This window comes from Nyctibius grandis, chromosome 26 (genome assembly GCF_013368605.1).
Source record: "Nyctibius grandis isolate bNycGra1 chromosome 26, bNycGra1.pri, whole genome shotgun sequence".
Classification (NCBI taxonomy): Eukaryota; Metazoa; Chordata; class Aves; order Nyctibiiformes; family Nyctibiidae; genus Nyctibius; species Nyctibius grandis.
The window spans coordinates 563,840-591,721 of NC_090683.1; the positions used below are offsets into that span (position 1 = coordinate 563,840).

The following is a 27,882-nucleotide window of genomic DNA, read 5'->3' on the forward strand; positions in this document are numbered from 1 at the left end:
GGTGTTTTAAAAAAAAAAGGAGGTCTTTTTTTTAAAAAAAGGAGGTGTTTCTTAGCAGGACTTCCCAAAGACTGAGTCCTGAGCTGCCCTTGCTGAGGTACCAGCCCCTTTTGTTCTTGACCCAACACAGTTAGTGAACATGCAGTAGAGCACAAATCAGCGAACGTGTAGAGAATATGCAGTTCCTTTGGAAAACAGCACAAAGGATGTTCAGTAGGACAGCTGTCAAATGCAAAAACATTTGCAAAATATCTCTGGTTGTTGTGGCAAGCTGCACAACTCTGCCAGTCTGTGTGTGTAATGACTGCTCTTTGCCAAGAAAACATTTTTGTCATGGTTCTTTGGCACTCCACACCACAGGTATGGCAAACATGCTAGACCCAGGGTCCATGAACTAGTAGCTTCAGCACATCCACTGCCCACAACTAAGGTCTCTGAATTCCAGCTGGAATTCCAACATGAGCATCAGCATTCAAAAGGCATTATTGTGAGTTTAAGGAAATAGCATTTTCCACATAATGCTATTGCTGAGTTAGAAATTTGGTAGCCCGTAATCACACAGAACCACGGAGGTTTGAATCATCTCTTGCAATCATCTAGTCCAACCCTCCCCCTGCTCAAGCAAGGTGTTGTGGGTTAAGCCCAACAGGCAGCTGAGCACCACATAGCTGCTCGATGACCCCCCCCTCAGTGGGATGGAGGAGACAATCAGAAGGGTAAAAGTGAGAAAGCTCGTGGGTTGAGATAAAGGCAGTTTAATAGCTAAATCAAAAGCTGCACGTGCAAGCAAAGTAACATAAGGAATGATTTCACTACTTCCCATTGGCAGGCAGATGTTTAGATCTTTCCAGGGAAACATGGCTTCATCATACCTAACTGTTACTTGGGAAGGCAAACACCACAACTCCAAACATCCCCCTATTCCTTCTTATTTTCCCCAGCTTTTATTGCTGAGCAAGATGTCACATAGTATGGAATATCCCTTTGGTCAGTTGGGGTCAGCTGTCCTGGTTGCGTCCCCTCCCAGCTTCTTGTGCACTCCCAGCCTACTCGGTGGCAGGACGTTGTGAGCAAAAGAAAAAGTCTTGACGCTGTGTGATCGCTGCTCAGCAATAGCTAAAACATTGGTGTGTCATCAACACTGTTTCTGTCACAAATCCAAAAGGCAGCAACATATCAGCTACTATGAAAAAAATTAGCTCCATCTCAGCCAGACCAACTTATTCCATACCATTACATCATGTTCAGGACTCACATTATCTAATGCATCCTCATTTAAAACCACGCTCCCCCCTTTCCCACCCTTTGATTTACACGTAGATTTCATTCCCTTAGTCTATGGGCCACACTTATAAAATGTCCGTAATATGTCCATAAATTGGCCACCGAGTTTAGTCCATGACTTGGGTTCTGTCCGTTATGACAGTTGCTCAGGTCAGGGGAGGCGATACGTTGTGTGGCATCAAAGCCAGCTCAGGTTGGGTCACTGCTGCACTTGCACTGCTTCTTGTGAGGCTCTTCCTCTGTTGGTTTGGGTGGCTCCTACTATAGCACTTCCTATAACGTGCAACTCAAATCACGGGTTACAATTTAAAGGTATATCCGTTACAATCTCCACCCCTGCTCACTTTAGACCAGGTCACAGGGTTTAACATTGCAATGAACTCCTCCCCCTGCCCCTGCTCCAGCGTGGGCTTATCCATCGAACACAATCCCTTAGGAGCATACCTGCTCCAGCATGGCCTTTCACATGGGCCACAGTCTCTTCGGGGACGTACCTGCTGCAGCTTGGACTTATCCACAGCCACAGATGCTTCGAGGTGTACCTGATCCAGTGTGGAATTACCATTAGTCCACAATCCTTTCAGGGCTATACCTGTTGTGGCATGCAGGACACAGACGTTTTGAGGTATACCTGCTCTGGCACAGATTATCCATGGCCGCAGATGCTTTGGGGTGTACCTGCCCAAAAATGGACTTAGCCACAGGTCACAGTCCCTTTGACTCAAGTTCACGCCAGAGTTCCAGCCTGTCCAGCAGCACAGGAACAGCAGCAACGCCCTGGCGATCGGCCATCCCAGGCACGTGGTCACTGCTGTTAGCAAAATGTTCCCAGGCACAGCGGAGTAAGGTGATAAGCAGTACAGCAAACAGCAAAAGAATCCACTAACAAGCACTAACCTCTAATATACAGTAAGGCAAGCAGGTCCCGTGGCAAGCACAGCAGCCTGCCAATTAATAGCTGAGTAACAGCCATAATTCAGTCTAGCACGCTCCAATCAAATACATCATTATCTTGAACCCTTTGAGCTCAACACTGGGCACCAGAAATTATTGTTGTGAGTTAACCCTGGTAGGCAGCTAAGCACCACACAGCGCTCACTTGCTTCCCCCCAGTAGAATGGGGGAGAGAATCGGAAGGGTAAAAGTGACAAAAATCATGGGTTGAGATAAAACAGTCTAAAACAAAAGCTGAGTGCACAAGCAAAGCAAAATAAGCAATTCTTAATTCTGTGCAAGGACTGTTCAGTGATAATTAAAGCATGCTTGTGTTATCAACACTGTTTTGATTACAAATCTACAACAGCACCATGCAAGCTGCTATGAAGAAAATTAACCCTCTCCTAGACAAAAGCAGTACACAGGGTCAGCTGAAACAGGTTGCCCAGGGCCTTGTCCAAGTGGGATTTGAATATCTCCACAGATGGAGACTCCATGGCTTCTCTGGGTGACCTGTTTCAGTGTGCGACCACCGTCACAGTAAAAACAAAAAGTGTTTTCTTGTGTTTACATTGACTTTCCTGGGGTTTAATTCAGTCTAAACACAAGAAGACACAAGAGAACACTTGCAAGCTAAATATTTCCAGGACAGCTCTGAGGACGCTGGGGTTTTTTAATATCACAAATATACTTGTTCAGTGCCGGAGAGGAGCTGAGATGGAGAAATCTACGCTACAGTTGTTCAGAGCGCAGTATGAAGACTAACACACCACATGGCCAAAACGAAAAGTGCAGTGGGGTAAAGTATACCATTTATAGCGATTCACAAATTCATTATCTTGTACTGAAGGAAAAAATGCCTCGCATTCAGAAGCTGTTTGCATGAGAGGAATGCACAAGCCGTTTTATCTCTTGCAGAATCTTCTCGCTATTGTTGGATACATTCAACCCTGCTTTCTCAAGGAGGTCTTTGATGTCTCCTTTGGGGAAGGATATCTGAAAGGTGGGAAACCTTTTTCTGTATTCTTCTATTTCTTCTAGAAAAGAGGTAGACAAAATATGTAAGTAAATGCCAAACAAAAAACTACAGGATCATTCAAGAAAAGTACGGACTTGAGGAAAACATTAATGCCTGAAGATCTGCAAGTTTCACGTACAAGTTCTTTACCACATTAAGATCCTGCTGTAGCCAGCGAAGTGAGAGGAGGAGACCAGTCAGAGTCAAAGGTGCCTCTTTCATCACCTGCTTAATCAGTCGTCTGAGAGAGGGGGATAAATCCCTCTCTGGACCTGCCCATTTTAGTTAATTGAATGCTTTTAACTGGATTCTGTTGTCTGAATATTCTTGCTTAGCATTGGTAGTTAAAGTTGCTGAAGCCCTGGGCCGCAACTGTTGTGAACTTTTGAACCTATCTTGAACTGTTGCTTGGACATGTGAAGGAAGGCCCTGAGACCAGTGGGAACTGGAAGGTAAAGAGGCTACAGCAGTCAGCAGCAGCTGTAAGTCAGGAGAAGCTGTAACTCTTGCAGATAAGGAGTTTCACAGCTTGCTTGGGAGACCAAGAATCCAATAAGAAACAAAAGGATCCCAGACCCTAATTACCACTGGACCAAGAGGTGTATGCAGGGAGCATGAGCACCACGTGAACAGCAGGTGCACAGGTTGTGAGGGTATAAATGCCCAGGGCTTTCTTTGTTCTAGGTCTCTCCTCATAGGCACCCAGCTCAAGCTGTTCTTACAGCCGCATTGTTCAATGATATTACTTATTTTCCTGGAAATTGGTGCCTAAGGCTCTGCTTTGGGAAACCTAGGGTGAAGACATTTCTTTAACAAAGGGAAGAAGCAGTAAATATCCCAGACCTGGATATTCTGGCTTCTAAATGTCATGCCTCCCCAATTCCTCTTTAGTACAAGGACCACAAGTTAATTACACTGATTTACAGAACAAACTAAGAAGTGTGTAAAATCCTTTTAGCTCAGGACATACATCGCCTATCTGAGAGGGGGAGTACATTAATGCCCATGCAAGCTTCTATCCATTATACATAGAGCCTGCCCTGTTCCTTTTCTTCTGTGTCCATTCATGGCAGCAGGACTCCGAAATGCATGGCACTGGAAGCGGAGAATATGAAATGTAAATATACAAAGTTGCATAGGGTACATGTTACCAGAACAATTCACGTTGTTGAAGAGTGGAAAGTGCATGACTGTAGGGCATGACTTGTCTCCTCGGAAGATATAGCAATCAGAAGGGTTGTTCTCATCCATTTCCTGATCCTCTATCTTGGGAAATGGGATTCCGTTTGTCTGGCAGTATGTAGCTGTTTTCTTGATAGTCTGAGACACAGAAAAATTGTATGCATTTTTTAGTGTGTTTATTGTTTTTGAACTCCTAGAATAAATCAATCCTGTCTCCAGTAATAAAATTAGTTGCTACAAAACAATGGTGGTTAGTTTCTTAGACTATACTTAATTGTAACGTATAATATATTTAAAAGTCTAAGTTTTCCTCAAACATTCTCTGAGGAACAGACTAAGTCTAGAATAGAAGTGAAAATCAAGCACTTACTTCTGGGGTCAGTTCTAGCAAGAACATTTGTTTAACAAATTAGAGCTATACCCAGAAAGGCAATGTGGCTGATGCTGAAAGATGTCAAAATTGAAGGGATTTGACATCTATAAACAGTTTGAAGACATCACCAGGTTCACAGACTTCCAGGACAAGTTTTACTTTCCAAAGAAACCCGTCCTGTTGCTCTAATACTCTAAGAAAATTAAAAACTTGCTATGTGTTGCTTATGTTGATCTGACCATCAAAGGGAGACATCAACCCACTTGATTCAAGGCACACATTAACTTTAATGTTGGCTTGATTTTGCATGAAAGCATTGACTGGGGTAGGCATTGTGTTCTGAACTTGCACAAACTGAGATTTTCTGTCATCTTCCTGAGAAATATTATTCCTAACTGTTCAGGAGTTGAGGAGAAGAAACAACCTTTGAGTCTTTCTCACTCTTCTCTGAATGTGTTTGCAATATTCTGCCCTGGAAGGCACAAGGGTTGTGAACAGCAGACACTTTATGTAAGCTTCCCAGAGTAACTGGCATCTTACACAGCTCATTCCAACAACCCCTCCACAAAGAATGCACTTCACAACCAAAGATGGGGCCTTAGGCGCTAAGAACACTACTGGCTTCTCCCATAGACAGACACTTACTGACATCTTGGTATTTCTGTCACCCCACCAAGCTGCCGCGGGGGTTAGATTCTACAGATTTATTGCTTTTGCTTAATCCCTTTTGGGAAAAGATGGAGTTGTAGCTAAAGACATGATGACTCTTGTAGACACAAAAGACAGTCAAACCTCTCACAACATCTTCCTGGAATGGTATGAAATAGCATAACATTTTGAGATCTTTTTTAACTCAAGCTCAATCAATTTTTTTAACTCAAGCTCAATCAATTTAAATCAAGCCTAGTGAGATCTTTTTTAACTCAAGCTCCCCAAATTCATCCCCTAGGCATATGTGTTTAAAAGGCAGTAATTACAGAAACAGTATTGTACATTTACCCTAGGAAGCAATTACAGAAATAGTATTGTACATTTACCCTCATTTGTAATGAAATTTATTTATAAAAGGAGAAAGGAAAGGGAGTATATCAGGAGGAAGAAGCCTACGCAAAGGGAAACTGAGCAAAGTTCTTGCAGATACTGATACGAAGTCTCCTCAAAGGTAAAAGATCTATTTTGCTGTGTATACCATCTGTCAAAAAGTGTTCTGCCTTCTGATAAGGGCTTTTCTTCCCTCTAATAAGGCTTTCAGCTCTTCTTTGCTGAAGAATTACATTTTCCAAAGCCTTTTCCTTTATTCTTGTTGAGGTGTGAGTTGGTAAGGACCAGATCCTTCCCATGGGCCCATGAGCTCCATTTAGTCTCAGGCCTGGATCTTCAACCCCTACATGAGCAATGTCCTGGGTGCACTGGTCTCCTGCTCAGCCACAGTCATGCCTGTGCCTTAGCCCCCTCGATCTGGGCCCTGACCCAAAGGCTGACTTCCCAGCTTGACCTTGGAATGGTGTCGTCGCTATGGACCTGCCTGGCGATCACAGCAAACCTGATCCTTACCTGCCACCAATCCTGATCCATACTGGCTTCCCGAACCGATCTTGGACCTGCCTCATCACAACAAACTTGCTTGATGATTCCAGTCCTTGGTTGAACCTGACTGCCATCTCCAAGACTGCCCTGCTTGTCTGGTTTGTATCCTGTGAAACTGGGCACTGGCTGGCAAGGCCCTGCCTGCTCTGTTGTCATGCCTGGCTCCCTTCCCTTAGGAGCAGCTGTCCCTTGGCACGTAGCTCAGGCCTCCCTGAGCCCTGTGCCAAGCACCACAGAGCCTGGCCCACACCTGTGCAGGACCTTGCCACTGTGACTTCTCTTGAGGGGCAAACCTGGCCCTGGGCTCTGATATTCCCATGCTGCCAACCTCATACCCATTGCCAGGATCCTGAGCAATAGTCTTCCTCAAGCCTGCCAACCCTCCAAGGCTTGCTAGGGACAGCTCAGAGAATCCCTTGCCCCATCCTCTTTACTCCCAATCCAGCCTGGATCCCAGCCTGAACTCCCCTACCCAACCCCAAATCTCTCGTGCCATGTCCGCCTCTCAGTTGCCAGTCCCTGCCCTGTCTCTGTGGCCCCTGACATAGCCCTGACAACCACAGCAATGAAATCACTCTACAGCAAGGCCCTTCTGAACCCAGACCTGCCAAGCACGAGGACACGCTTGGCTGGGATGGAAGGCTACTGTCAGGATCCTGAATGCACTAATAGGCCTTAATGGTCCTGGGGCCTCCACCCATACCCTTCTCATTGGCCCAGGGGCCTCACTGATGTTGTACAAGCAGCAGTGTTCAGCTCAGCCACAGATGGGTCTGGCCGTGGACACCATTGATCCATGACCCATAGACTGACTTCCCAGCTTGACCCTGGATTTACCTTTTCACCACAGACTTTCCTGATAATCTGGCCTCCCGATTGACCCTGTCTGCAATCCTTGGACCTGCCCTGCCTGTCTCTCTCAGGTGCTGCAGGGCTGGACTCTGGCTGGTGAGGCCTCTGCCCTGCTGGTGATGTTATTGAGCCTGGCTCCCTGTGCCTTAGGGAGGAGCTGACCCTCACTGCTTGCTGACAATCTTATTTGCAGTCAAATGGAAAGAGGAACTTGAAGAAGTCAGTTAATCTATTTTCAGTGACAACTGTAAGATGCCCAAAGGAGCCAGAGCCTCCAGATGCAGCTGCCTCCACTGTCCCTGAAGTGATGATGCTGAAAATACCCAGAGAAGCAGCAATTTGAGGTATTCCAGCACATTTATATTCTTATGAGACACTAAACTTCATCAACTCGAATCAACCTCCAAAAGAAATTCCAAATCAAACACTATGTTTGGAAGGAACACAAATTACAGCAAGGAATGGTGGTAGTTTTGTAGGGTCCTTCCCCCACCTAATTCCCTGACAATATGGAAGAATTCCATGTCAACACCACATTTCCTGGTGATCCCTCACCAGGATGAGATTCTCTTTGATGAACATCATCAACTGTTCTTAAGGAAGGAGTAATATCACTTACACACAGAAAAACTCTGGTCAGCCCTAAGGAAAAAGGGAGGCTAAGAAATTTGTGAGTTTTCCCCCTGCTGCCCTGATGCGCCCTTGATAGCCTGACAGCTTGATAGCCTTGGTAGGTTACCATACAATACCATGTGAACAAGACAGACAAAATGGGTCACGTTCAAAAAGTATCTGTTTCTGCCAGATGCCAAGAAGAGAAGCCCAAACAATGTGATGATCAGCATATCAACCTGCCAGAATCCATTCAGACATTTCTTTGGAAATTACATTGACAATGATTGTAATGCATTTCTGCACTCCCAAACTCAATGACCCCAAAGGAGGTTCTCTGAAGCCATAGCCACACATGTACCTCAAAAGGATCTCCAGAGCTGAAATCAAAGGAAATGATCAGATCTGTTCGCCGCTGTGCTTGAAGGACAAGAGGATAGGCAGAATTTATTGCCAGGCCAGCATCAATCAAAGAGATGATTTTGTTTTTGGCGAGGTAAGAGGGCTGAATGTTAGCTAAACCAATGAAAAAAAACAATGAGATTTCTTTCATAAAGACATATATACATATATACATATATATATATACATGATCAGCCCCAAAAGAGTACATTGGACTTCACTGATGATGCGTCCCAAAAATGTATTGAAACCTGCCTCTCCTTGCCTCTCATGCCCAACAAGATGTCCAACTGTATTCCAAGAGGAATCCACATCCCTCTGACCTACCTCTCTGACTGTGGTCAGTGGCAGACCAGAATTCCTGATGGGCTTTTTGAATGTCAAGAGATCACACCCCTAGAATTATGCACCCATAGTTTTAAGGTAAGAAGATCTTTCAGTGGAAAAATGAATGCATGAGCCAGCTGGAGATCATGACACCTAACTGCAGTTGTCTAAATACAGGTGTCTACTTATATACTTGGTACCAAAGCTTCCATTATCACAAGTGAACATCCAGCTAGGGCAGGCAATGGAATCTAGAGACCAATGTTACTGCTCACACATCAGGAGCACAACTCAATTTCATAAACTTAGCTGTTCAGTTCCAACTCCTTAGGCTACTTCTTGTGTCCTCCACGTTCTCCTCCAAAAGGGCACAGGGGTCATATAGGTTTTATTTTGTGTCTTCCGACTTAATGCTGATGTCCCTTGTACTCAAGGGCAGTTTGTGTGACATTAGATGCCTGCATTTATGTGACAGAATTAAGCTCATATATCTGCAATGATGTTGCAGATCTGGATTCCAGTAGTGTCAAATACTTCTGTTTAGTTTATTTGCTGCCCGTAGTGGAGTGCTGTTAAGAGAGGGTGGATCGTGGAAAGGAAAGCTATTGAACTTGCTGTTTTAAGAACGTAAATGGCAAAAACAGTTTTCTTGGTTTAACATCACACAAACACAGCATAAAAGCTCTGCTAAACCCCATCCCTTCTGCACCATAGATCTAATTGGATAGCATAACCACTCCATATTTTCTGAATACAAACAAATCATGATTTAATTGGATTTTCTTACGGCAGTTGTAAAGGAAGTTATTAGTCGTTCCCCATTTCCAGGTCAACGCACATTGGATTGTTTTAAACACCATCTTAGTGACATCCAGCACTGAGCCTGGGAAGAGACAATACAATTCAGAACACAGCTGAACCTAGAGAACTTCACTTTTTGACTGGTGCGACAAAATCTGGGAGAGATGTGTGGTGGTAGAAGAAATATGTGCAGATAGTGTACAAGCGGCCTGAGGGCCAAGGCCTGAGTGCTTCAGAAGAGAAAGAGCCATACTTTCCACTAGATCAAATAATTAACATTAAACAATGGGATCTTAGTACAGCTGAAACAGATTTGAATAAGCCACTCAAGGCACAAACTATACAGGACTTGGGCCCTACATCAGTTGGCACATTCACCAAGCTTGAGGCTCACAGGCTCTAAAGTGGGTGGGTTACACCAGTGCTGTACAACAGTGAGATCTTTTCTGGGCCTCTTACAGCATTCTTGTGGTTCGGAGGGATTGTTATTTCTCTTCATCTTCTTTCCAGATGAAAGTGCCCTGAATAAAGTGAGAGCCATGATACAGCCCAGTAGAATGGCCTGTATGAGGTGGGGGATACCAGCTGAAAGCCATGAGAGCATCAAGGGAGCATGTGAGAGAATGTGAGACCAGCCCAGTGAAAGAGTTTGGAGGACTGTACTGTGCAGAGACAATCCAGGCCTTATCTGTGAACACGCTCCTTGGAACAGACATTGGAGAGAAAAAAGACCTGTCTGCAATGTCCAGATTTAATCTCAGAGCGCCAGCCAGTTCACTCCAGCAGGAACTGGCCAAAAACTGCCCATACACTGTGGCTGATGGAACTAGCAGAGCCCTGGATCTAAACAGGTGATGTACCAGCTTAACATTGCAAATGTATTTGAGGAATTTCAGTGTGAAATTTTACTTTGCAACTTATTGTGTACTGCTTAGACCTCTTCCTGCTCTCTTTGATGCAAATCCAAATCATCCTCATTTCACCCACAACCAATACTATTAAATATTTCAGATATAAGCTAAATGAGTTCCGTTCATTGAAAACAAGCTTCAGTTTAGATAAAGGGCAGAAATGCCGATTAGCTGAAAAAAAAAAACCAAAAAAACACTGTAAGAATGGAGTGGCCTGTTAAACAAAACCCAGTTTTGCTTTAGGATGTCTTGGTTCATGACTTTTTATTCTCTAGTGATGGAAGTTCCAAACGACACTTGAGATCAGGGCGCCCGAGGTGTCCAACAGCAATCCACTCACTAATCCACTACCTGCAGCGGCCGAGATCCTACACTTCATCAGTTTGGCATGTTTGAGAAGTCTTGACAGCACAGGCTCAGTCAGTAGCAAAGATAGATGGGAAACAGTGATTGTTTGGGGTTAGGCCTCTTATTCTGTTTACTCAGGTAGGCAGATTCTAAGTGCTTTCATGAGACCTGGAAGCTTCGTGGATATTGGAAACTAGTCCCTGGATAAGAATATCACTGGGACATATTCTGCAATATGGTTTTCACCAGATGTCCCTACAGTGGCTATATCCAAGATTTACACTGGAATTTAAGTTCACAAAACTGCAAAGCTGAAATTTTTCAAAGCACATACAATGCAAAGAGTAATCAAAGATATTAAAAATGAGGTAAACTTGCCTAGGATGGGTAGATGGGATGATGGTAACCCTCCTCCTAGACCACTCTCTTCTCCAAGAAACACTGAGCAAGATCAAATGGAGAAAAAGCACAAAACCCAATCACATTCAAGAAACAGATACATGGCAACGTACAGGGCAACTTTTTACTACAAATGCAGGTGGACATTTCTACCTGGGGTGGAGAGGGCATCATTGTTATGATAAGCGTAAATGTGCAAGACTTGCCTCCAAATTGCTTTTCTATCTCTTTGCTCAGTTCAGCACAGCTCTCCATTCTCTCCTCTGTTGTTTTCATTGCCCAAGTATTATACAATTCAACGCACAGCTGGTAGGATGCACTTTTTTCCTTGCCTTCTTAAAAAGAGAGAAAAGAAGAAAATGAAAATATGAGAATGCACAACAGAGGAATCAACATTTGTAAAACCAGATTTCTAAGAATGCAAGTGGTTGGAAATCTGAGCATCATTCACTTGCCTGACAATAAATTCAGCAATTTCTCGAAGACTTCCTTAGGATCACTCCCACTTACAGCACACAACTGAAGGTCTAGCAGAAGAAGAGCGAGCTGATAGGCCATGAAGGTATTTGAATAATTCTCTAAGAAAGATAAGATAAAAGTTACATCAGAGTGGAATTTATCTTACCAAACATCGCATTAGGCAGTAACTGACATGTGAATTAGTGAAGATGTAGTCCCTGCATTCAGTGGAATCTGTAGAAACACTGACCTCATTCCTCTGATTCCAAAGAGGGTGTTTAAGCTGCTGAGAGGAAGCATGTGCCAAAGTGCGTATTTCTCTCTGTTGACAATAAAAACACCTGACACTGAGCATTCACATCTGGACAGCTGCACACCCATACCAGGATTCAGATGGTCTTTGTGCTCATCTTGGAAGAAAACTTCCATGAAAGAAAGCAGCAGGAGGAGGAGCAGAAATAGAGTTTGGAGTCAATGGGAATCTTCTAATGCGCCTCAAATACGTCATTCCCATTTTGAAGTTAAAAATAAATACATAAATACATAAAGGAATAAGAAATTTAATGATGATTTGAGTGAAGTCTGGTGTGATTTGTTCCAATATTACTAAGACAATACTGTGGGAATGCATTTTGTGTTTCACAGTCATTAAAATCTAAATTTTCCAGGTGAGCATTTCAATATGGAAGAACAGAAAAATTCTGTGGGAAATTTGTATTTTACAAAAGGAGAAAGAGAAGAGAATAACAGATCCATGAAAGGTGCCATATTTAATATTTACTTTCATTTCCTCAAAGTCTATTGTCAACCATCAATGATGTTTAGCACAATATGATTTATCTTCTGCTAAATTTATGTTTAGAAGAACATATGTGCTGTCTTGCACTTATTTCAGGAATTGGAGCTGAATCGTTTCTGATCTGGATTTGTATGTCTAAATTTTAGGTCTAAATTCTCACACCAAGATAGCCACAGACACCGGCATACAGACTGCCTGTAGCAGCAGACATTAGGGTGAGCTAGATCTGCTCTTTCACCCGCTCTGCCATCCCTGCTGTCCCCGAGTTTCCCAGGTGGAAAGATCAGCTGGCGTACTGCAATCTAGAGCCAGAGCTAACTCACAGTCAGTGTAGACAAGCAGGAATTTTGGTCGTGAATGTGAGCGTGAGCCTTGAATCTGCGTGGTGCAGGCTTCACTTGTACATCCTGGCCACAGCAGCTACTCGAGAATGTGGTTACTCCACCTTCCCAGAAGCCCATTAGTAAAGTCCAACTGACATGTGTGAATCCCTCCAAACTGTCAGGGTGGTTATTTCATTTACATGTTCAAGATCTCACAAATTTTTACGTATATGAGAGACAAGGAGGTCTGGATTTACCTGTGCCTGGCTGACACTCCTGTCAGTCCCCTAAGAAAAGCAAGGGGCAAGCAGAAAAGAATGTTAAATTTAAAAAAATAATAACACAAAAACAATGAAGCAGCACAATAACCCACCAGGTCTATATAAGAACATGCCTCCATATGAGTAAAATCTTCTTCCTGGGAACAAGGCGAGACTGTCTTGGAAGAAATAAAAGGATAATCAAAATAAGAATACCCCTTCCAACAAAATAGTCATTGCCTGCCAATGAAAGACATCAGGAAAGCACCATGCACCTAAACATAGACATACACTGCTATTTTAGATACCTTGGAAGATCTCACCTGCCCTGTGGCTGACATTCCAGAAGAATACTAATCTCCTGTTGGTTCTGTTCATCACTCATAGCTCTGTGTTTGATGTCTCAGATACCTGGTGGCATCTCAGTCACCTCTATTATTCCCCCAGCAGTTTTGATAGCCTTCTACCTCAGAGTTTAAGATATCATCTCTGATGCTTCTACGTCACAAGGAATCTAGTGTCAAGAAGATCAGTCCACATTCACTGACATGATATTTAAAATTTTCCCTGTGGTACTGGCAGAGATTCATCTGACCAAAATTGGACTCCTACAGTCCACATTCATGCTGCCACAGATTTATATTCAATGGAGAAGCCTTTCCAGACAAAGTTTCATCACATCTTTAAGCAGGCATCTAAATGTGTCTGTGCAGAGCACCTGTGAAGTTCTTCTTTCTCATGAAGAGACCTTAAGGTGAGTAACTCAAGCATTCATAACAATGTTGTAAATGTCTAAAATGACATGCAAGAAGCAGAGTTTTACTTTGGCCATTTCAAGAGAAATTCAGCTGAGGTTGAAAGGGACCTCTGGAGATCACCTAGTCCACCTCCTGTGCTCAAAGCAGGGTCAGACACAGCAAGTTGCTCAAGCCATATCCCACTGGGTTTTAAATAGCTCCAAGAATGTAGACTCCACCATCTCTTTGGAAAACCTGTTCCAGTGTTCAACCACCCTCAAAGTAAACGTGTTTTTTCTTATGTTTAAAAGCAATTTCTTGTATTTGAATTTGTTTTTGTTGCCTCTTGTCCTTTCAGTAGATATTACTGACAAGAGTCTGATCCCATCTTCTTTGAATCCTCCCATGAGGTCTTTATACAAATTAACAGGATTACCCCTGAGCCTTCTCTTCTGCAGGCTGAACAGTTCCTGCTCTCTCAGTCTCTCCTCCTATGAAAGATGCTCCAGTCCCTGAATCATTTTCATGGCCCCTTTCTGGACTCCCTTGAGTATGTCCATATCTTTCTCATACTGGCAAGTGAAGAACTGGACACAGTACTTGAGGTGTGGCATTGCCAGTGCTGAGTAGAAGGGAAGGATCACCACCCTCGACCTGCTGGTAGTGCTCTTCCTAATGCAGCCCAGGATACCATTAGCCTTCTTTGCCACAAGGGAACGCTGCTGGCTCATATTCAACTTGGTGTTCACCAGGACCACCAGGTCTTGACTGAAAAGTTGCTTTCCAGCTGGTCAGTCCCCAGCCTGTCCGGGTGCCTGGGCTTATTCGTCTTCACGTGCAGGACTTCGCATTTCCCTTTGTTGGACTTCATGAAGTTCCTGTTGGTCCATTTCTCCAGCCTCTCAAGACTCCTCTGGATTACCCAACTAGTCCTCCCAGTTTTGTAACATCTGCAAACATGCTACGGGTGCACTGTGTCCCACCATCTGAGTCATTAATGATGATGTTAAAAGCATCAGACCTAGAATTCAGTCCTGTAATACACCACTAGTGCCTGGCCTCCATCTGAACTTCATGCCATTGAACACAACTCTCTGGGGCCACAAGTTCAGGCAGCTTTCAATCCACCCCACTGTCGACTTAGCTAGACCATAATTCCTGAGCTTGTCCATGAGGATGTGATGTGAGACAGTCTCAAAAGCCTTACTGAGAGGACAGTAAACACCACCTACTGCTCTTTGTTCATCCACTAAGACAGTCATCTCATTGTAGAAGGCTTTCATGTTGGCTAAGCATGATTTGCCCTTTGTAAATCCATGCTGACTAGTCCTCGTTGGCTTCTTATCCTTAATGTGTTCGGAAAGCTCTTCCAGGTGCATTTGCACAATCACCCTCCAAGGGGCTGAGGTGTGGCTGGCTGACCTGAATCTTCCTGTATCCTTCTTCCTGCTCTTTCTGAAGATAGGAATGACATCATTCTTCCAGTCATCAGAAACCTTCCTCTATTGCCATGAATTTTCAAAGATGATTGAGAGTGGCCTTGCAATGACATCAGCCAGCTCCACCAGCAATTGAGGGTGTATCCCATCAGATCCCATTGACTTGCATATGTCCAATTTGTTTGCATGTTCCTTAACCTGATGCAACTTGCTACATGTTCCCAAGGATAAGGGACTTCCTTGCTCCAGACTTTCCCACTGGTTTCAGCAACCAGGGGTTCCTGAAGGCCAGCCTAAACAGTAAAGAGTGAGGCAAAGGCAGCACTGAGTACCTCAGCCTTTTCCATGTCCTTTGTCACCAGGACTCCTGCCCCATTCAGTAGCAGTCCCACATTTTACCTTAGTCTTCCTTTTGCCCCTGATGTACCTATGGAAGCCCTTCTTGTTGCGCTTCACATCCCTAACCAGATGCAGTCATGCTTGACACTTCAGGTCTCACTTGGCAGTACCATTGTAGCTTCTGTTAGGTATAGCTGTATTTGTGTTTGGAACTAGAGGGCTGCAGGGATTACTCAAGGGTAGTGTGAAGTAGGTGCTCAATTTCAGCAGGTACAACAGCTGATTTGAACATACCGGCAATAGAAAAAATGTAGTACCTCGTATAAACTTTAGAATTTCTTCCATGCTTCCAAGAGCACTCCCCCATAAGCCTGAAACAAAATAGAAAATGTGCTTAAAGTGCTTGCTTTATAATACACTAAGAATTCCATCCAAGTTTGCCCTTCAGTAGTGCACTTCGATGTTTAAATCGAAACTCCTTGCCTAGTCTTCCCTTACTGTCTACTAAAAGGATTATACACCTCAAAACATTATTTACTCCTTCTTCCTCCTGCTAGGTCTACACACTTTTGTGGACCAGCTTTTTATGTTACATAAGGCCAGAATGCCACGGAAACCATCGTGTACTCTCACACTGCAGAACTCCTGGTCGAGCACTTCCCTGGCCAGCCTCACACGTGAGCCTGGAGGCATAAGTACTCTCCATGGATGTGTTGTGTCTATTTGTTTTACTTCTGAGTGAATTAAATAGTAAGAACATGCTTTTTTCTCTTTTTTCTTTTCCCCTATAGCATGATGCCAAGGGTGCATTTTGAGGAGACTGGAGCATGAAGTCATTAAACGCAAGATGTGTTTAAGGATGCCAGATATGTTTAGTTGTGTCATAGAGAAGTGAGATGAGATTTGCAGCTATACCGCTTAGGTAGGGCATGAAATAACTTTGGACCTGGACTGAAACAGAGTAAAACAAATTAGCAAAGTAGGAGCTACCAGTCCTCACAGTAGGATGTATCTAATTTGGGAAGCATCTTTTTCTGTAAAGTGAACATGCTGGGATTATGGAACATTTAGACATTCAGATTGGGACTATTTTATTAACTTCAGTAATCTACAGTGTAGGCCCATAACAACGACAGGAAATTGGTCAGTGTAGACAGTGGAGTGTAGGGAGGCATTCAGATGTTCCAGTTTAAACGTGTAAAGTGAGACAAACTGCTCTCCAGAATTTGTATACTATTATACATGCATTCATGGAATAATAGATGCATTCTTGTTACCTACAGAAAGACACAGAATAGCTAAACCTGTGTTTTTTTCTACAAAGCACAATTAGGAAGATTCACCTTGCATGTAACAAATGGATTTCTTCTTCCCCTTTTTCTTCATCTTACCCTCCTCAAATTCACTTCCAAAGTGTTTGGTACTCACAAAAGCACCCAAGGAAGTATACCCAGCCTCATGTGGAGTGAATTCAAACCAGGTCCCTGAGAAAAATCAAACAAATAGTTTTGTCACTCAGTATTTGGAAGCACAGCTGACATCACTGTCCCAAAGTAGCATTTTGGCTGTTTTTCTCTTCCTTTCTAAAATCCCCTGATTTTAGCTGACAAAGATGAATTGGCATATGGGGAACAGACTAAGTCATAAGCATGCTGCCATCTGCTGTTTGATATGCTCTGGGTAGTCTTCTCACCCTGGCCTCCGGCTGCCACACCAGCAAGGTCTTGGTTTCCCACAGATCATGTGTCATATTGTACAGCTCTGCACACATCTCTCAGATGTGCTAGATATGTCAAGGGCCTCCTGATGCTTATGCATAGGCAGCAGAGTCCTTCCGTTCTCACAACCTGCCTGCCCTAACATTCTTTAGAGTCAATGAAGAGAAGAGACTGGGCTTGAGTCAAGTACCTACAGATACGTAACTAGGAACCCATGGTTCCTAGTTCACCTATGGTGAACTGAAATAACACTCATATTCTTTTAGAAAAGTAGATGAAGCAGGCAAATAAAATTTGATAGCAATGGTGAAACTTCTTGTTGATTGTGACTGTTAGCCCACACCCACCTGCCTAAACTGCAAAGCCACCTACTCTTCATTTCATAATCCCTTCCTTGATCACATTTCCTTTCCAGAATGAAGTTTCCAGTTCTCACTCAGGTCTTCCAAGATTAACACAATGTTGCAAATACTCTGATAAAATAATCAAGATTTGATCATATAGAAGAGTCAGATCTGAAACAGGTAACTATAGGCACTATTAAGTTTAAAATAGGTAACTGTTAGGTTTGAAATAGGTAACCAGAGAAACCTCACCACGGAGTTACTGGAGTTTTCTATGTTTTGTTTAAGAAACTAAGGAAACTGTCACGGACACCAGTTATGCTGCTTGGAAACCCCCTTACCCTTCCCATCCTGGTTTGAATATCAGGGATAGTTTCCAATCAGTAGAGTAGAACTAACCAATGATTGTTTTAGAATAAGAATATTGATGAGGTTATAAGTAATGGAACCAGTCGTTGTAAAGGTTAAATTTAAGAGCGAGCATGCTGTGCGTTTTTATGTAAATCAGTGTATAAAAACTGATTGATTTTAATGTTTGGTTGGACAAGTATGGAGGAGCTATCCCTTGTGTCTCCAAGCACTGCAATAAAGAAGTGCCTGCTTATCTGCTTCATGTAGATGAGTTTTCTTCCCAATTGCCAACAATTCCAGGCCAGCTTGTGCTTTATGAACCAAGTCCCATCACCTTAAATCAAAGCCTACCATTGGTAAGTGGAAGGAGATGATCTGTCCTCTGTGCAAGGAGGGATAGGAGAGACAGACAGAGTTTTAAATTGCAGTGAGGGAAAAGTCTGTTTAATGGGACAGGGTAAAAGCAGTTGTTTGAAAGTAAACTTCTCCATGTGAAGGCCTTCTTCCTAACTACTGAAAAATTATATAGTTGCCTAGTTAGTTTTAGAAGCACTGGATTATTTTGGAGCTCCACGTAGGGCTGACAGATATGATAGAGCATTTACAAGAAATCTTTACCCAGCTGAAAATTCACATGGAGGCCAAGGAGACCCATGATGGCCCTAAATGCCTATATTCATGCTTCTACAGTTTGAAGATCTATTTTATGGGTGCTTTAGCTAATCTGTTTAGCCCATTCTGTTCTAGGGATGCCTCACCTTATTCTAACACAAAAACCCCTTTTACAGAATGTAGTTCAGCCCCTGGAAGTGCACGTTTTTCTCCATTATCTGTAAACAAAGACACAGGCTGACAAACAGTGATTGGATGTCAGCACAGTTAATGCCTGCCATCAAGGTAAAGGAACACAATGCATGGTATTTAAGATACAGTCAATTAGGAGCCCATATTTTACCTGGGAAGTATGGACCTTTTTCACTCAATTTTTCCTTATCCACTGCTGCATAAATCGGGTAAGGGTTCAGTCCAGTCTCCGAAGCCTCTGTGTGGTCAGCCAGCTCGTTCTCATCAAACTGGAAGATAAGTATGGACTTCTGAAGGAACATGAAATGCCCTTCCCCTCTGCTATAGCACTGAGGACACCCCCACTTACGAGACTGCATTAACCAAGGGGTTGGATTAACCACTTCTAACTTGCCATATCTAGAGATAAGATGTCATGCTCTGAAATATTGCTTTGATTTATACAACTCCTCAAAAAAACCCACCCACCGAGGTCAAATTAAGCTGCAATTACTCTGAGATCTTCAAAACACTCCCAAGGTGTTTGCAGTTAGCTTCTTACCTGCTGCAGTATTTTGTATACAAGACAGGCGGCCCAGAAGTCAGTGAGTGAATAAAGTTCATCTTTTGATAACTCCTTTAAGAATTTTATTGCCTCCATTATACGGTAGGAGGATTCACTGAGTTTTTCACACAGTTCCTTTTCCAAGGACGTCAAATTTTCTGACCATTTCCCATCTCCATACAGGAGGGACATGCACCTTTTAAAGAGAAAGGAAAGTCCTATCTCTTAGCACAGGGGAAAGTGACCAGGGCTTTGACTTTTTTCTGTGAATCTGCATGCAGATACAGGAGTGTCTTTAAATATGTATGGGAGAAGGAAGAAGTCCCAGGCTTCTGCAGAAGCAAGGCACTTTGCATCACAGAAAGGTGTTATTGTTCCCTGATCACTTACTTCCCAGCTGCATACTGATAATGTCATTTAATTAGTTAGATGACCTGAAGCTGGATTCCAGCTGGCTATGTGCCATATATTAAGGGTAAATTGCTGCAGGAATACAGATTTTGCAGAAAGCTTTAGTGGGAAAGATGTGAAACGTGCCAAGACACAGACAATCCATCAAAGATCTCGGAACAAACCTAAACACATAGAACGATTTACATCATGTCATCATTTTGTACTAGAGACCTGTGACATTTTTTGTCTGTTCTTAGGACCAATAAAGCTGGTACACTTGCAGAGTGACATCATCTGCTACTAAACTTACAGCTCTCAGCTCATGCTAGCTACCTGCAGAGATGTAAAGGCTCACCCTGTTCCAAGACCAACTCCACAGCCTAATTCAGGTATAAATTAAGGTTTACAGCATTACCTTCTTCATCTAGAGTGGCATGTGTCTTGACTCTGTGCAAAGAAGGAGATGTTCTGGATTACTGCAGACACCATATATGGTACCTAACCATAGACAGTGACAGCTGAGATGACCTAAAATGTTTAAGGCTTCCCACCCTCATTTGATAGACAATAACACAAGATCTGTGGAAGACCTGTGTCCTCTTGAACCAGCTGCTGAAAACCAGACAGGATTTCCTCCTAGGGCATCTGAACTGTCATGGGAAGTCTGTCTTTAGAGAACATAAACTTAGCCCCTTAAGTAAAGTGGAAGGAGAGGTGTGTATGTCACATACAGATACACATACTGAGATGGCTACATTTAGGAGTGCTAGACTCAGACAGAGTTCTATCCTTACAGGGAAGATGTCTGTATGTGACCTACAAGCTAAACTCCCTTCACAGTCACTTCAGTGTAACGAACAATCCTGTCATGTCATTGGCGTGCTGCACGTGGGCTTTAAGGTAAACAGCTCATGTTCCTGAATGCCATTTGTTTTCATTGCATATAACGTAAGCCTAAACAAGTAAATGAGGTATAAGCATTCAAGACCATAACCATTCACATATAATGCCATTTAACCTGCCACAAGGATGAGTGACATCACCACAGTGATGTCCCAGTGCTCTTCCAGATTGGTAGGGGGTCAGCAAACTAAGTACCTGAACTGGCACTAGGTATTTACATTTAGGCATCTGACTCATTCCCATACACTTGAGAGATGTAGCTTAGTGGCACGAGCCCATCTTAAATATACCACAGCCTCTAGTTAAACAAGCTCCTGTGCTTCTGAGTAGTATGTTACCTAGAAGTTTTCAATGCATTCCTGGCTGCTCCTCATGGCCTGTGTACTGGGGGAACTGTCTCCTCCAGAAGGAAAGATCAAATGGCCATGTGAGATCTTTACATTGAGAGTGATACCTGACGGTTCAATTTAGCAACAGTTTAGCAAGAGTAGGCCTCAGAGTTAGCAATGGTTTAGCAAGAGTAGGCCTCAGAGTAGGCTCTAAAGGCCTGCTCTGTGTTATCTTTACACAGAACAAGCTTTCCTGTCAATAATTTTCCTTTTAGCTAGAGTAATAGAGAATAACAATAGGTTCTGAAGCAAGCTACATGTTTTGTAGATAGAGTTTGTTTATGGGATTGATAACAAGGTTCTAGTAAACAAAGATTCATGCTGTTTACGCTTAGTCCTAGAAAAACAAAGGTCTCTGCTAATTATATAAGGCCAAAAGACAAAACAAAACTGTAAAGAACAACTTTGTGATGTCTAAATTAATTTGATTCATAAACTCTTGTGTCAGAGGAGAGATAAGTTCAAAACGATATCTTCTTCTTGGGAACACACGTACTTGTAAACAAGAAGGCCTCGACCACGCTTGCGCAGAAGCACGATTAAAGGGGGATTGCGACCACCAGCGACCCCCAGAGACCACCCAAGACCCCTTCCCCAATTTAGTACGCATGCGTAAAGACATTATGTAATGCATTACATAACATATTATGCATAAGGGTTTTTTTTCTGGAATGCGTGGGCTTTTCTCAGGATTATGTATATAAGGAGCAAGCTTTTGTTCTTAGGTGTGCATGCTAGGAGGAGAGATCCCCCATGCACCCAGCGCTGCAATAAACCAATGTCGGCTTTCTAAACTATCATTTGGTTTGGAGAGTTTTCTTGGTTACTATTTTCCGGTAACAAGAGGAGGTAATTTCTTCTGCTCTGAGGATGAATGGTGAGTCTTGCTTGACTGTAGTCAATGTCACGAATATTCCCTGTGCCTCCCACCATTGCACAGGTAAACATCTCACCTACAACTCGATTCGTCCGTTGTGAGCCCAACAGAGATTTCTGAACAGTGATGAAAAAGTCGAATTGCTATTGAATCTATGGAGCAGTAAAAACATTCATCATCACACCAGACAACAGGCACCTACCAAGTGGATCCTGACACCCCACACAGATACATGACAGCATCCAAGAAATTCTGTTTCTTCAGCTCCACCAAGGTTCCTAGCAGGGCTATCATGGCACGCAGGCCTCCACCTGATCCCAGAACGACAATATTAGGCACGTTATTCTGGGGAGCAGAAGACAGAAAACACATTTCTTTCAGAGCAAAGGCTTAACAAACAGACATAAAGGCTATTGTAATTCTCACCTGACCTGCCTCCTTGCTTTAAGACATATTCCATAATGTGCCTCTTTTCCCCTATTTCTCTTTTTCGTTTACATTACAGTCACAGAACGGGTTCTCCTTTGTATTGTGTTATCACTTGTCTTCCTGGTACTGACATTTGTTGTGGCTGTGTTTCTGTGCTGAAGCTTCAAAATACAAATAAAACTTGAGCAGTACTCATTGTGTTTCTCTAGATGTCACCTCTGTTCCCTTTTGGTCATCAAGAACTATGTTTTTTCTCCCAAAAAATGAAAGTAGAACTATTACAGGCAGCCACAGAAATTTCTCAAGAAACATATTGTACTGGATCTGGCTAGAACAGTCAACTTTCTTCACAGCAGCCCATATGGTGCTGTGGTTTGGATTTGTGGCTAAAAAGATATTGATACCACACCAATGTTTTGATTTGCTGAGCAGTCTTCCACAACATCAAGGCTCTCTCTTTCACACTGCACTCCACCCTTGGTAAGTAGGCTTGGGGTGGGCAGGAGGTTGGGAGAGGGCACCACTGGGATGGGACAGCTGACCCAAACTGACTGAAGGGATATTCTGTACCACATAACAGCATGCTCAGCAACAACAGCTCAGGGAAAGGATGAAATCAGGATGTTTGTGGTTATGGCATTTGTCTTCCCAAGTTATGCATGCTGAGGTCCTGCTTTCCAGAAAGTGGCTATCTCCCTGGCAGTGGGAAGCAGTGAATAAATCCCCTTGCCTGTGCACACATCTTTGCAACTTTTCCTTTCCCTGTTAAACTGTCTTTATTTTGATCCATTACTCTTCTCACCCTCCTTGTATTTTATCCCTGTCCCATGGGAAAAGGGAGCGAGCAAGCAGCTGTGTGAGTGTTTGGCAGTTGAATAGAGTCAACCCACCACGCATGCCATGAGGATAAAGTGAGCATGGAGTCAAACAAGATGTGTGCAGTTATATTGTCTGCCTGTGCTCACAGCATATGAAAAAGCATAGGGGACGGTGGTCCTGTATCATTGTATCTGGTGGTGTGCGTCTGAGAATGAAAGGGTTCAAGTGTAGAGGTGAATCTGTGCACAAGAATGCACAAGAGATTAGAGATGTGTGTGTGTGTCCACACTTTTTAAGATACAAACACATTCAGATGGTTAACTGCATGTGTGTTCCAAATGGTGCATAAATATTCATACATATAGATACATTCATACATATATATTTATAAAAATATGCATGTATAGAAATATGCACAAGAGCAAGTTATTAATTCATTAATTAAGCTGATAGATATGGGGACTGCAGCTGGAAATTCCACTGAAAATTCAGTGTCCTGTTCTGTTTTTTCTCCCTGAAGAATTCCCAGCCTGAATCCTTTTCCCAGAAGTGGACAGAAAGCTTGCACTGGAAAACTTGTGATGACAGATGACGGACGCTTCCTAGGGACTGGAACTCACTTCAAAGGTCACTCTGTACTCCACTCAGATCACCCGAGTGTTATGTGTTATCCTTCTTTCCTTAATAGGACTGTCAGTGCTTACCTGGTCACAAGGAATCTCAAGGTTTTTCAGACACATCAGTACTTTTTCTCTTCTCTTCTGAGTGGCTTTTATCTCACCTTCTGAGAGATCAGGAGACAGACGGACTTCGTCATTCTGGCATACAAAGTGAAATACATTCAGGGTAAGACTATTTCTCACTGTAAGAAAATCAATATATAGGATCCATACAGACAACCCAGCTTTCTACAGACTGGCCAGTGTTCATTCTGAGTCAATATCTAACAGCATTGTAAAGAATGTCAGGGAACTCATGTTTGTATTACTTTTTAAATACAGGATGAAAAAGGCAGTATTTAGGAACAAAGTGAAGAGGAAAGAACACAAACAAAAATTTCAGTTCTTCCAGATTAAAGAGTCCTTAAACTCCTGACTGAACAAAACAGTTCATTTTCTAAAAGGAAATGTTGTTTTGCTTGTTAGCATTTTTTCACAATAGTAACCACAAATCTGAAATATTTTTTCTTGTTGAAGGGATTTCTCAAATGCAGTGAAATTTGCTAGTTGATTTCCTTGAGCCAATGGTGTATTTTTCAGTTAAAAGCAAATGTCTAACTTAAACTAATGTTCACAGTAGCCTAAAGAATACAACTTTCCTAGGTTTGTATGATAGTTCAGGTATGTGCCTGTGGCAGTATTCAACTCATTTATCCTTCAACTTCAGTCTGAAATCTACAGTCCTCTGAACATCCTTAAACTTCAGTGGAGAGCAAGAAGCGCTTCTAGAGTGCCACTCCTAAACCATATTTCAGACACCCCAGAGATGCCCGTATAACTCCACTTGACTATGAAATGCATTCATGACTAGCTCATACGTAGAAATCTATAATGCAGATGTTTAAAGTCAGGTGAGATGAATCCTACCCTTGTTCTGATTCATGTCCTGCAGGATCCTCTTTAGCTATCGTCTAGAGGAAGGCTCAAATAATTGAAGTTAGTCCTTACAAATACTTTGCAGAGTAATATTACCATGAAGTACATAGAACATCCATTTAAAAAAAAAAGCATGACACAGGTATCATAGAATGCAGACAATGAAGCAGCCAGCAAAGGAATTAGGAATAGAGGGGAAACCCAGGGTAGAAAGAGCATACCTTGGTAGCCATTGAGATGTCTGTCTTTGCTTCCTGGACACCTAGCGAAAAGAGAATGCACAGCAATGTCTTAGCTCAGAGTAACTTTCAAACTGCAAAGGAGCTGAATTTATTTTCCTAGTACCCTCTTCCAAGGTAAAAAAAGAAAACAAAAAAAAACCCCACAGTGTTGAAAAGAAGGATTGAATAATTATCATATTGCATCTTACTATTTGTTACCTAGGATTAATGATTTGCAGCCTGAGGACTTTTACTGCTCCACCTTGTCAATATTGCCAATATTGCCATAATTTCCACGGAATGCTAGCATATGAGTATAAGATGTTTGATGCCAGAAGAATTAGTAAATATTATGTATATCCAAAGGCAATCAAATTACCATCATTAGCCTAAACAGTTACACTACCATTGGCCATTACTGCTTATTTGATTCAATCTGATTTGATAACATAGATGAAAAAGCTATTTCAAGTTTCCAGCATTCTGTTTCCCAAGGGGAGAATGGAAGATTCCTGATACAGGTTGAATATCCCTTTGGCCTAACACCCAGCTGTTAACAACCTAACCTCAAGAAACAGTTAAAGAGTGGTCTTACATGTGTGTGTTTGTGTATATTAAAAAGAAAAAGGCTGTAAGTGCTGATGCTAAGTGCAATATTCATTATATGCCTGCCCAGTTCCTCTAATGTCTCCTGATCAGAATTTAAAAGGCCACTACTGGAATCCAATAGAGGTTTAGTCCCAGTATGGCCATGCTTCAATATTCATTTTTTCCTGGTATCCCGACTCATTTTCTGAACTGCAAGTATGGGCCCTCCTTAGTAACAGAGATGGAATACTTTGCCAGTCATTATATATCATATTCTGTTGGTCACAGACAACTCCTGGGATGGCAACAGTGTAAAACAACATCCACCTAATTCCTCCTTCCACCATTAGAGGTGAGCTTAGGACACAACTTCTTCCCAGTCGTATAGTCTGAAGCACTAGACAGTTATGCAGGTCTCTCCTGTTTTAAACCCACAGTCTCAGAAAACGCCTATGCAGGCTGAATCCTGAGTGCCCAGCTCACTGCTTGGCACAATCAATAACTATAATAAGTGGAAAACAACAGATGCATAATTCAGATAAAGTGAGTTTTCCTTTGGGAGATCTTAAATGAAAACATGCTTGTTTTCCTCCCTTATTGTGTAAGGAACATAAATATCTCAATGATTCTATGTGAACAAAATCATTTTCTTGGGGTAACACACTTAATGAACAAGTAACCAAAACAGATATCTAGGAAGGACAATGAGATGACATTTACCACCAAAGGCATATGAGGACTTTTGCTAATATTAATTCCAAAAATTTCAGCCACTTCAGACAGGTCATCAAAACTCCCTGGGCTGGAATTTGGGAGTTCTTCCATTACTTTCGCGAAGGTGGGGATGGGGCAGCAGATGCAGCAATTTTGTCTAGCACCTTCCCAACACTGAAGCCACAGGTGCAGTTCCTCTCACGATCATCCTATAGTTTCTGTAAAGTGGGTATAGGGAATCTGTCTAGCTGGCCTGTCATAAACCCTGTTCCCTGGGGGGAGGCCCATAAATGTCTCGGTTCTGGATCTCACTCTTGTCTGTCAGGGTTTTTTTTTGTGTAAAAAGCACACCCCCCTTTTGTGTAAAAAGGACCCCCCCCTTTTAATGGGAGTCTTAGGATATTTTGTCCCCATTCTTATTGTTCTGACTTCCCTTTGACATCCGGACCATCCTTACCTGCCCCTCCTTTTCACATACCATGTTCTCAGGGGTTCCCATAAGGGCTGTCCAATTCTGCAGCCTTTGAGCCATCGTGGTGTCCCAGTCATGTGTTTCACTGTGTAACATTAAGGCCAGGTCCCCCAGGTGCTGCATTTTGCAATAGTTTTGAATTCTGGGGTATAGCACCTTGCTCATTAAGGACATCCTGGGCAGCCAGCACCAGTATCCCCTTAGCTAGTCTGTCAGGAGCATTCTAAGGAGGGCAAGGGTTATAACCTCGTGGTCCTTGCAGTTGCATGAGATCATGTATTATTGAAGGTAATAGAGAAAAGTTGTTCTGTCCAGCCCCTGCCCTGGGGTTTGCAAAGCCAGAGGCTTAAGATTACTTCCTAACCATTGAAGTTGTTGGCTCTTTCCACGACTATGAGATTCAAAGGCAGCTGCTCATGCCTCTGCATCCTTAGCTCGCTGTTCAGCATCTTGAACTCACTGCTCAGCACCTTTTAACAAAATACCTGTGTCCATTAATGTCACTGTGAGGAGCTCAATGAAGGGTCCCTTGCCTTCCTTTGCTTTATGTTTGGAAATTTCCTGCCACTTCTGAAATTCTGTTCACAGCGTCTCCCCATCAAGACAATTTTCAGTGATCACTTTCCTGTCCCACCTCAGTGTTTTCCATCCCATATTCTCATGCATTTTAGCTGTTCTCCTACAGCCTTCTCCATGACCTGCGTATTTACAGAATCCCACTTCTGACATCAGTTAATGTCACAGTCAAAACCTATGAGGGTTATCTGACCCGCAGGTGTGTAAAGATTGTGACTGTGGGTTCGTGAGATTCTGTAATACACAAGGGCGAGGAAGCTTTGTTTCTATTAGTTACTTTATTACAAACTACTACTAGTAAAGCAAGTATATGTTGTAAATTACTACAAAATTACCACTAGTAAATCAAGTAGAAACTTACAGTCATTTACCTATATGCGCACTTATATATATTTTTTGAGGTGTTAGTGGTACGGCACTCACCAAACAACTCCCAGGAGTGGAGCCAATCAACAACAGAAAAGTCTCACTTCGAAGGTGATCTGTGTCATGGAGTCCAGAGTCAGCCAGGTGTCCCAGATGAGGGTCCAGTCTGTCTGGGAGATCTCACACAGAGAAGTTTGCTTTGGGTAGACAGTGAGTTACTTTTATGTCTTTGGCGTAGACACATAAATGGGCATAAATGCTGTAGATACATAATTGGGACACCAGTTCCCAGAACAGTTGTTGCAGACTTCTGCTTTCCTAGAAGGTCAGTTTGTTGTTGTGGTTTCTTTGCTCTGTGCTTATCTCAGGCTCCAAGCTGTGCATATCAAGG

General features: G+C 42.7%; 1 protein-coding gene across 1 annotated transcript; it reads right to left on the reverse strand.

Annotated features, from left to right (window-relative positions):
• Positions 1-853: 853 nt before the first annotated feature.
• Positions 854-27,663, reverse strand: PLA2G4C (phospholipase A2 group IVC). The gene is made up of 16 exons (XM_068419012.1): positions 27,549-27,663; positions 24,776-24,816; positions 23,664-23,777; positions 21,914-22,056; positions 19,147-19,345; positions 18,757-18,874; positions 16,732-16,872; positions 15,706-15,759; positions 12,987-13,052; positions 11,488-11,610; positions 11,239-11,367; positions 11,012-11,074; positions 9,361-9,456; positions 8,206-8,360; positions 4,390-4,558; positions 854-3,257 (listed from the first exon to the last, which is right to left on the reverse strand). The coding sequence occupies exons 2-16, from the start codon at positions 24,785-24,787 to the stop codon at positions 3,088-3,090; spliced, it is 1,752 nt and encodes a 583-aa protein (XP_068275113.1). The 5' UTR covers positions 24,788-24,816; positions 27,549-27,663; the 3' UTR covers positions 854-3,087.
• Between the last annotated feature and the right edge of the window lie 219 nt (positions 27,664-27,882).